The sequence below is a fragment of the Solanum pennellii genome, chromosome 7 (genome assembly GCF_001406875.1).
Source record: "Solanum pennellii chromosome 7, SPENNV200".
In the NCBI taxonomy this organism is placed as follows: domain Eukaryota; kingdom Viridiplantae; phylum Streptophyta; class Magnoliopsida; order Solanales; family Solanaceae; genus Solanum; species Solanum pennellii.
The window spans coordinates 65,070,957-65,081,844 of NC_028643.1; the positions used below are offsets into that span (position 1 = coordinate 65,070,957).

The 10,888-nt window shown below is 35.3% G+C and overlaps 1 protein-coding gene across 1 annotated transcript in view; it reads left to right on the forward strand.

Moving 5' to 3' along the window:
- The first annotated feature begins 1,904 nt into the window (after positions 1–1,904).
- LOC107024091 overlaps positions 1,905–10,888 on the forward strand; it is a 12,026-nt gene continuing 3,042 nt past the window's right edge. The window contains exons 1-9 of the mRNA XM_015224982.2: positions 1,905–2,128; positions 2,368–2,499; positions 2,571–2,725; positions 2,824–2,917; positions 3,530–3,600; positions 3,688–3,794; positions 9,017–9,138; positions 9,408–9,496; positions 10,147–10,206. Coding sequence (XP_015080468.1) covers positions 1,987–2,128; positions 2,368–2,499; positions 2,571–2,725; positions 2,824–2,917; positions 3,530–3,600; positions 3,688–3,794; positions 9,017–9,138; positions 9,408–9,496; positions 10,147–10,206 — 972 coding nt within the window. The 5' untranslated portion in view covers positions 1,905–1,986. The remainder of the gene's footprint in view (positions 2,129–2,367; positions 2,500–2,570; positions 2,726–2,823; positions 2,918–3,529; positions 3,601–3,687; positions 3,795–9,016; positions 9,139–9,407; positions 9,497–10,146; positions 10,207–10,888) is intronic.

Below are 10,888 nucleotides of genomic sequence, written 5' to 3' on the forward strand. Positions count from 1 at the left end.
CAAGTTCTAATAAGAATAAAAATTAAGTGTTAAAGTCCCAAATTCAAACTATTAGTAGTCCTACAATCGCAATAATAATTCAAACTAGTCCTAAATTCAAAAATCAAATTACTCTTAAAATCACAAATTCAAACTAGTCCTAAAATTCCAAAATCTAACTAGTGCTAAAATCCTAAATTCAAACAAGCTATCGATTCCTAATCCCAAATTCAAACTATTAGTCCTAAATATCTCAATAATAATTCAAACTAATTTTACGTACAATTCCAAAATCAAACTAATTAACTCAAGAAATATCGAAATTCAAACAAATCCTAAAGTATCTCAATTCAAACTAACCCTAACATTAAAATTTTCAATTCACAATCAAGAAACACAAACTAACAATCAAATAATCATTAATTCAAACTAACAATTAATCTATCAAACTTAAAGCAATATTCAATAAAAAAACAAATTCAATACTAATTAACAAAATCAAAAACCCTAAATCATTCACTAACTGATTAACTAACAATCAACAAAATACTAATTCAATAACCTAATTAACAAATTCAGCACTCAAATTAAAAAATTGAAAATGAAACTATAAACCCTAACCTTGAATTAAAGGAGATAAGAACAGTGAATCCGGGTGGGGGTCGGTAGTGGGCAGGGGCGACGGGAGGCGTGGTCGGCGCCGGCATCGCTTCGCCGCGTCACTTCGTCGAGAGAGAGGAAGAGAGAGTGAATAGAAGAGAGAGATATGGAGAAATGGGGAAAATCCCGATCTGCACTAGCAGATATTTTAAAAAAATCAACGGACTTCATATCTGTTACTGTTTTTAAAAAAATTTTGACCAACATTTTGACCAAAAAGCGACGGACTAAGAGATATCTTCTGTCGCTTTCTTAAAATATTTGACCAATTTCTTTTACCAAATAACGACAGATATAAAGATGTTGTCCTTCGCTTATATAAAAAATAATTAAAGAATTTAAATTAAGAAAAAACGACGGACAATATGACTTTTTTTAAATTAATAAATAATTATTTTTAATGGAAAGCGATGGACTGCGTCGTTATCTATATAAATAATTAATTATTCATTATATATATATTTGACGCAAAAATTCGTGAAAAGAAGCGACTAACTAAGCGATGTCGTGCGTTGCTTTTTGAATGTTTTTTAAAATTATTTTTATTAAAAAGCAACGAATAGTGTGGCTAATGACGTTGCTTTTTCGAGCGACACCGTCCATTACTTTTTCTTCCGTCATTTTTAATTGTTTTTAGTAGTATATATATATATATCTATGATCTACCATTTACACATCAAAGTTCATATCTTCGTGTGTGTGTATATATTTATATATATATATATATACACACACACGAAGATATGAACTTTGATGTGTAAATGGTAGATCATAGATGAAGAATATAAACAGAGTAATGCATACATCTCTTTGATAATATATGAGGAAGACATGCATATATTGATATCACCAAAGGAAGACACGTTACAATAAGGAATTGAAAAGATAAAATCGATAACACAAGAAGAAGACATCTAGCCATTATAAAAATTTGAAAAAATAAAAATACCTTGAGTAATAACTTGAGCAACAAAACAGACATGTTGAAACAAATCCTATCTAATGTAAAAGAATATGTATTAAAAGAGATATATTTGAATTTAAGATAAAAAATACACACTTCTGTGTCAAAATTAGACAAAAAAGTTTTCCGTGAAGAGAGTACGTTTTTCCCTTTTAACATAAAATTGATAGGTAATTATGTAAAGTATAAATATAAATTTTCTTATTAAGATACAAATTTTATTAAAGATTTTTTTTTTAAATTTTTTTTTTTTTTAAAAAAATATATCTACGAAGCACCGATAAGTTCACAACAGAAGCAAAAAATTGAACATAATGGGTAAAAATTAAATAGTCCGGTTTCATACAATCAGTCTTTGGTCACTGTGAGGGTTTACAGAAAAAATGCAAGGGGTTTTGAAGGTTCACCAACTTGCTAGGGTTTTGAGACGCTCGTCCTCTCCGATTTTGTTCAACTCAGTGTCGCGTGTTTTATCTCCTGAAGATATTCAATCTTCTTCTCAATGGCGTGGTTACTTTAACTCTGGTAATATTCCATCTTCACTTTGAGTTTTTCCTTTAATCCTATATCTATCTGTTTTTCTTCTGCAATTTGATATATTCTGGAAGAAAACACGGTAAAAATGACAACTTCATTATGTTTTGTGCATTTGGTTTGTCTTGTGATTTTGCACTTGGACGCTAGTAAAGTTGCTATTTTTTCCAGCTTAAAGAATGACAGATTTGACTTACCGGTATCCTAACAACAGTATTTTGAATAATCAGGTACGATTTATGGAAATTATATGAAAAAAGAATGCAATCTTCAGGGAAATGTATGTCGGTGTCAGAAATGCTCTGTGATGCTCAGGGCATCATTTTCTACGGAAGCAGGGACAGTTGAAAGTAGCGTTACAGGTGATAGTTGTCTTCTGTTTGGTTTTGAGTAGTTTGATTTAATTTATTTCTGAATCATAATTTTAAAGCAGAATCTGTGAAGGAATTGTGTGACAAGATACTGAAGTCTGTCGTGGATCAAAGAAGTGCTCCGCCCAATGCCTGGTTGTGGTCCCTAATACAAAGTTGTGCGAACCGTCAAGATGCTAATCTCTTATTCGACATATTGCAGAGACTTCGGATATTTGTTAGTTTTTTTTATCTTACTAATAACTTATGAATATGAGGTCCTTGATGATTTGCACATCTAATGGTAAGTAGTACGTGGTTTATGTTTGAGTGCAGAGACTTTCTAATCTCCGTATCCATGAAAATTTCAACTGTGCTCTCTGCCAGGAAATTACTAAGGCATGCGTACGTGTTGGTGCCATTGATTTGGGTATGGTATCAGATGTATCATTATTGCTCAAAATCTTTTGTTATGTTCACAAGAATTGCAACCTACTTGAGACTTCTCTTTTGGTATTTCTTCTGTATTTAAGCTTATATAATAGTTGCCATCTTTTGTAGTGCAAACTTGTTAATATCTATAAAGAAGGTAGTCTTTTGGACTGAAACCAGAAATGCATCTCATCTTGTTGCTTTGGCTCTGCTACACTTGCTCATCCCAGCTAAATAAACAATAAGTTTGTCAACTTCTGGTTAAAATCCATATTTTTGTGCGTGAGAAATTTCAGCTAGGAATACACTTAAACATGTTCAGGTTTTAAGTTCAGTTTGTGGTTATAAAACTTTCAAAGGGAAAAATTGACCATCTTTGGATTGTAATTCCTGTTGGGATGACATGTAAGTTATTCCAAGAGTTAAATCTTTCAAAAGACAAATAACTTAGTAGGTCCATAAATGAGATAAAAAGAGTACTAGAATTATAACATGTATTTGATTATTTTATTGGTATATGAATGGACTGATAGATTGTTAAACTGAATTTTCAAGTATTGGTGTTAACAAAAAGCTTGTTGAGAATATTAAAGCTTCACCTTGTATTCAGGTAAGAAGGTGTTGTGGAAGCATAGTGTATATGGACTGACTCCTAACATTGGATCTGCGCACCATTTACTGGTAATTTGGGTTCAACTTTGGCTTCAAGATGTATTATATGTGTATAATGATTATGCCATTAAAAAAATTGGTTTTGTATGACTGCAGTTATTTGCTAAACAGCATAATAATGTTAAACTCTTGGTAGAAATTATGAATCTGGTGAAGAAAAATGACTTGATCCTGCAGCCTGGAACTGCAGATATAGTCTTCAGGTACAAATCCAATATATACCGTTTCCGAGTATCTCCTCCTCTTCTCCTTCTCTTCGTGCATTTTTTTTTCTTTTTTAATTAATTTTGTGGTGCTCCTATCTTTTTGTTTGAAAATGTAATTTTCTGTCACTCCCATTGTTCTTTACCAGCATGGTTTTTCTATATTTCTGTAATCTGAGGACCATAATATCTGGAAAATTGTCAATGCCATTTTTTCTACTGATTATACACATAATTAGTCATGTCTTGAAGTCCCTAGAGATTAGCTCAATTGGCAAAGTTTGACAGATTGGTGTAAACAAGAGTTGGGGGATAAAGTAGCACTAGTGGACTTCATAGGTAACTGGTAAAGTTCTTCTACTTTGCAGTCCTCTTGGAGTAATTCCCATACCTTTGATGGGTGTTAGATTCTTCCTCATCATTTCTTGGATGATGAGTTTTTGTGAATACAAAGTTACCCTTTGTGTCTTAGGGTCACAAGTTTGAGCTCTGGGCCAGGATAACTAAATCCAGCCTTTAAGTGGAGAGGGTAGAGGGGCGGGTCCATCATCCCTAAGTTCCGGAGGCTGCGGATGGCCCAAAGGGCTAGCTCCAGACGGATTTCTTCGTCATTTTAAAAAATCATCTCTTGAACACACTGAGAGGAAGTAGGAACCCTTAAGCTTATAGAGGTTTGTGTTTACTGCTTTGCGAAAAAGATTGATTTCTATTTGATGTTGGTGCTTAATTTTTAAGTTCTGATGGTCCGTTAATTAACATTAACATTATCTGTACTATAACGTTCATGCTTTTATCCTCTTTATTGAGGTCGAGCAAATTCTGGAATTTCATGTTATATTGCATTTGGTTTCAGTTGGATTGCACCCATGGAGTGATAGAGACAGAAGTACCTTCTCTACTTCATTAAAAATCATGAGAGCATAATATAAATGTGCTTTTCGATATCAAGTAGGATAGTCCTCAATTTTTGCACACTTCAGAGTTGTCCCTAACTTCCGTCCTAGAGTTTTGAGCTGATAGGATGGTAGATATACAAATTGTTCTGAAGCGTGATTTATCAATAGATGTGGTCTTATGTAAGGGTCATGCAGTAACTGACTTTTGGTATGCTAGGGCATGCATCACACTGGATAATGTTTTAATAGCTAAAGTAATATTGCTCTACAAAGAAGATTTAATTTCTTATTTGGAGACAAGTAGTGTGCTCAAGTGATTTTATTTTGGTCTTCAGCAATGAAATTGAATCCTACAGACCAAAGGCATTTAGATGCTTTCTTCTACTTGTTTTGATCATAACATGTATGTTGGGCAATTAAAGGGTAATTTCCTATTTAATGGCCTTGTGGTATAATCTAATTTTTTGCTGAAATTTTGTAGATATTTTTTTTTGAGAAGGTAACATATATGTTTATTACAAGTCAATACATGGGTTGCACTGAAACCATATATATCTTCATAACACCGAACAATGTGGTCTACTGGTAATTGAAGTTGGTTGAGAACCAATGGCATCTCAAGTTCAAACTTCACTTGTGGTTGGCGATTTGTTCCCATCTATCGTTCCTTCGCGGACACCGTGTTATCAAAAGCAAAAATCTCTAAAGTCAGTTGGGTCTTTAAGCGCAAAGTGCAAATAAAATGTGAGCTTTAATGAAAAAAGGTGCTATGGGAGAAAAAAATGCAATTATATATGTTACTAATAATTATAATAATTATAAGCATGAATGACAAATATATGAACAATGAAATTGATTTTTTTACGATAAAGTTTAATAAATATCAATTGTTTAGTGTCGCCTCTTCAGAAGAGGCTCATTGGCAATCAAAAGTATGCCTAAGAACTTTGATGACGACATTGAAGCACACATTAAGCGAGGTGAAGCGTTCAACATATTTTGAGCCTTGCTTCAGGGCTTAATGCGCCTTTGACAACACTTGGTGGACAGAGTTACCGGTACCTATGCTAGTGGGAGATAGTAGGTACTTTGTGGAATTAGTCTAGGTTTGTGTAAGTTGAGTAACAACAGGTAGGGATGGAAATCAGCGTGGCACAGTGCAGTTGCAGGCCAAATTCACTAAGACTCCAAAACGCGCCGAATCGCGTAGATGAAAATTCTGTTTTCACCTCGCCCACTTAATTTTGTTCTTTTTTTCAACTGAGTTTGATATTAAAAATGAAATTCATAAAGTTCTTTTTTATCATTGTCTCTTGAAAAAGTCAAATCCATCAAGTTAAAGTTGTGTCTACCCTGCTTACAGTATACTGTAATTTTACCTATTATAGTAGGTTATCTATTTTATTTTTATATAATTATCTATAACATAATTATTTGAAGTGATTTAATAGTGCAAATTCTTCTTAATGGTGTCAATTCTTTTGAGATAAAGGTAGCTGTGTATTCTCAAAAGGCTCATCATCTAATAAATGATGAGCATAGGTCACTTGCAATCTCATCAGAGATCACAAATTACCTATGAAGTCAACAAAAAGTTCTATTTCCGCCATCATATATTGTTTACACCAAAAAAGATACAGACAATTCATTCTAATTTTCTGGATGTTGTTTCTCTTCTCCACAAAGCATCTTCCGTTCCTTTCTTTCCATAGGGACCACCAAATGCTGGCTGGGATTAACTCCCATGGATCTTCATTAGACTCCCTTCTTCCTATCTCCTTCCAGCTATAAAGCAAATCCTTAGTGGACTTTGGAACTACCCAACATACACCAAGAACACATGTTCCATAGACTTGTAGCTTCTTTGCAATGAAGGAATACATGACTATTAACTTCTGAATATTGATTACACATAAAGCATCTTGAGCATATCTGTCTGCCTTTCTTCTGAAGCACTTTATGTGTTAAGCAGGCCCTTTTGCACACTAACCAAGCAAAACAGGAGGTTCGTCTGATTAGGTAAAACAGTGTCTAAATTACATATGTTTGGATAGCTTCGTCTGAAGTCAGCTTTTGCATCAGACTTCCTTTGCATCAGTACCGGCGAACACCTGATGATTATTTTGAAAAGTGGTGGGATATTACAGTCTATATTCCCAACTTGCAAACCCACCCCTCTTAATATTTTTAAAAAATATTTAAACTCACTCCTCCCTGCAAGTGCTGTAACCCACTTAGCCCCCGCCTCATCCCATCCCTAACAACAGTCTGAAATTGTGAGGAAGTTGCATCTCTTTGACATAGAAACAGAACATATGGAGCTTAATGATGAAGCAATGCTACTAAAAGCTGAACATTCCAGGGAATCAGAGGAAATTGCCAAATTTTGAGAGATCTCATCGCGGCTGAAATTTGAGGTGATTAAGGGTTGAGCAGTGATAAAAACACCAAGTCTTTTCATAAGCTAACAAACACACACAAAAGTTACGACTACATAGAGAAGGTGGAATCATATGGAATAGTTTTAAAAGAAGAGCGAATAAACAGTGAAATCTTGAGGTTTTATGAGCCCCCTCTATAGTGCCTCAGATCATTGGAGACCTGCATGAACATGAGGATATATTTTAGAGGAGGAAAGTCAGTGGATGAAAAGTCCCTTTGACCAAGCAGAGATCTTGGGTTGATCAAAGATTGCAACGGAGACAAAGTGTTGGGGCTGGATGGTTTCAAAATGGAATTTTACAGAAGTTGGGGTTCTATTAAGTTCAATCTTGTCAGCGCCCTCAGTCATTTTCACACTCAAGGCAAGTCCCAAAAAGCCTCAATGTTTGCTTCATTGCTTTAATCCAAAGAATAGAGCCAAGAATAAAAGTATTATAGCTGATAAGTTTAATTGGAAGTTTCTACAAAGTGCTATTAAGCTATGTTGGGCCTTCCTCTTGGTGTTAAAGCAAAAGCAGCAGCAGTTTGGGATGATATCTTGGGGAAGTGTGAGACAAAGTTTCTGTGTTTGAAGTGAAAGTATCTCTCGCTTGTTGGAAGGCTAGTTCTAATTAACAGCGTACTTGATTGCCTGCTTATACTATGTCCCTATTTTCCTTACCTGTTTTTGTGGTAAAAAGACTATGACTTCTTGTGGCAAGGGAATAGAGAGCATTCAACCTGGTAAGATGAGAGGAAGTTGTTACGGATAGGAGAGTAGGGGGCCTTGGAGAAAAGAATTTGTTGACTCAGAATTCCAGTTTACTGCACAAATGGCTTTGTAAGTTTAGTCAGCAAGAGGCATTATTATGGAGAACAATTATTGCAGTAAAATATGGGTGCCTTAACTCATGGACCACCAAACAATCTTATCATCATCGCCCCTATGGATCCTGGAGACATATTAGAGAACATTGGGATTTCTTTCATTCCAATTCCTTTCTGCATGCTGAAATGGAATAAGGATATTTTCCTGGAGGGGTCTTTTCCTTGGACATTCAACCTAAATGGAGCAGCACCCCGTTCTTTTCAGCATTCCACAAATCTAGGATGTTGCTATCTCTGTCTTTTGGAATGGACATGGCTGGAACTTTAATTTTGGGCGTGGTTCCAATGACTGGGAACTGAGCAGTGTGTTTTTGTTGCTGTTACAGCTGCAAAGATGCATTCCTTTAACATCAAAACTGATTTTCTTCTGTGTAAAGGTGATTCAAAAGGGAGGCTCACTGTTAGAGGTTGCAATCAGTACTTAAGCAACTCTAGTGCATCCATCCCTGATTGGCCTTGGAAGTGCATTTGAATAAAACCAAGTCCCTTTGAAGGTGGAGTGCTTCACATGACTGGTGGTTCATGGAGAGCATCTGGAAGGAATGAACTGCTAGAATCTTTGAAAGCAATCTGAATCTGTAATTAGCATTAAATACAAATGCATTTCTCTTCTATATTTCTGGTGAAACATGGCAGTTGTAATGAACACAGGCCATGATAGACTTTTTGATCTCATTACACTACATGTAGTGGTCTATCTTACTCGGACTCTTAAAATAATGTCTGAGGGGTGTGTGTCGGATCCTTCAAAAGTAGTTAATTTTGTAAGAATCCAATATGGGTGCGGCGTCATTTTGGAGAGTCTGAGCAACATAGGTAGTGATGCTACCTCCTGTACATAAATTGCTACATGTTCTTGATGCTGGATATCACTGAACTTCCCTTTAATGATAGGGAAAAAAGTAAAAGCAGTTTTATTATTGCTCTGTCATGTCTGAACTCCAAGCTGCTGCTTAAGTTTTCCTTGTAAACTTCATCTTGAAGTATCTCTTTACTTGTTGTAATGGTTTACTGCAGCATTTGCTCCCAAACTGATAATTGGGATTTGATGTGCAAGTATGGTAAAAGATTTGTCAAGGCAGGAGTGAAGCTCCGGAAGACTTCCTTCGACACTTGGATGGAGTTTTCCTCAAAAATAGGTACTAGTTCTTCCTTTTCTCCTATTTAGAACGTTTCTACAGATAATCAATCAAAAAAAGAACTTTTCAAAAGAGATAGAACTTTATGTCACAATCTTCTAATTTGTTGCTCGAGTACGATAGTGGTTGATGGTAAGTTTCATAATAGAACCAAGTAATAGGGTGAATTCTTAGTTGCTTCAGTTGTTGTGCATAATAGTTTCCACACGAGCACTAAAGCTTGCTGCATCTTTGGCACACTAATGTTGACTGCATTTGCTTCTCTGTAGGAGATGTGGATGCTTTGTGGAAAATTGAGAAGATTCGATCAGAAATCATGAAGGAACATACTCTTGGAAGTGGACTTTCATGTGCTAAGGTAATTCATTTTCTTAGTTCTGATTTATTTTTATTTTCTTTACCTGCCTCCTTATCTTGTTTCAGCTCAGAACTGAATTACCTTGAAGGGGATAAATATTTGTGGCATATAGTCTACTAGAGAGTGGTTTAAAAAATATTGAGGACTTGACACATCTTTTTGTGGCTTCTTGCATCTAACACCATTGTCACTAACCTGCCGAAAGAATGTGTGTCTGGATCTCTCTGATCTGAATAGTAGCACCTTCTCTTTTTACTCTTCTGAGATTCAATTGAAAGTAGGCAGCAATAGTTATGTAACAAACTTGCTGATATAAGGGCCTGCTATTAAGTTCAATACATGGTTGATCTACAGTTTTAGAGAAGTATTTCCCCACTGAGCCTTTGTAGTTTTTGACACCCTTAGAGCGGGTTGGATAATGGTGAAATGCAGCATCAATGTAAAAGATGATTGGGCAACTCCTTTGACATATTTCTTGACGATTATTATGAAACTCCTGTCTGCTTTCTAATTGCTTGCAAGTGCAACATGATGAACCTGCACCTACTATTTAACATTTTTTGCTTTCGGGAAATCTAATCCAAGCACTGGAGACAGGGACAGATGTGGTCTTTGAGCTCTACATTAACAAGATTTGGTTTTGTTTGTAGGGTTTCCTAATTGACCACAAACCTGAAGATGCTGCTGCCGTCATTCATTTACTCAATCAGGTTGCTCCCAGTTTTTGCTTGTTCTAACCTTTTGGAGTCTTTTATTTTATTGTTCTATGGAGAGGTGTTACAAAAATGAGTATTGCTGTGCAATTGTAAGGATATTTTAATTTGAATTGGAGCTCCGTATATAGTTAGCTCTTAGACAACTAGAATGGGCTAATGCTTAAGTGCTCAAAAGGTTGTTCATTGTATTGCCCAATGGATAACGTGCGATATTGACTTCAGCAATTTGATAAATAACTGAAAATTCATGGTGACCCCCATAATCATGTTGTACATCTTTTCTCTTTTTTTTTTTTTGGATAATTGATCATGTACCTCCACTTTTGAATAGGCTTTTTAATATCGGTGACCATCTCAATTATCAACAGCATTCAAATGTTGATTTCTTGAATGTTCATAAATTGACCAACTGATACATTAATCATGTAGCATGCACCTGATGGTCAGAGAGCAAATATATCAATTCTATATGAATTGCCAGATATTAATTTCTTCAAAGTTCATTCAATCTTCCTTGCTATTCTGATCTTCCAAACATTGCAGTATCTTATGATATGTGATTAAGGACTGTTGTTATTATACAACTTTACCCCTTTTTTTAAAAAACGAAATAAGACAATGTTTGGCTCAATGAAAGGGAGGGAAGCGCTCCCCTCCCCTTCCCCCCCCCCCCCCC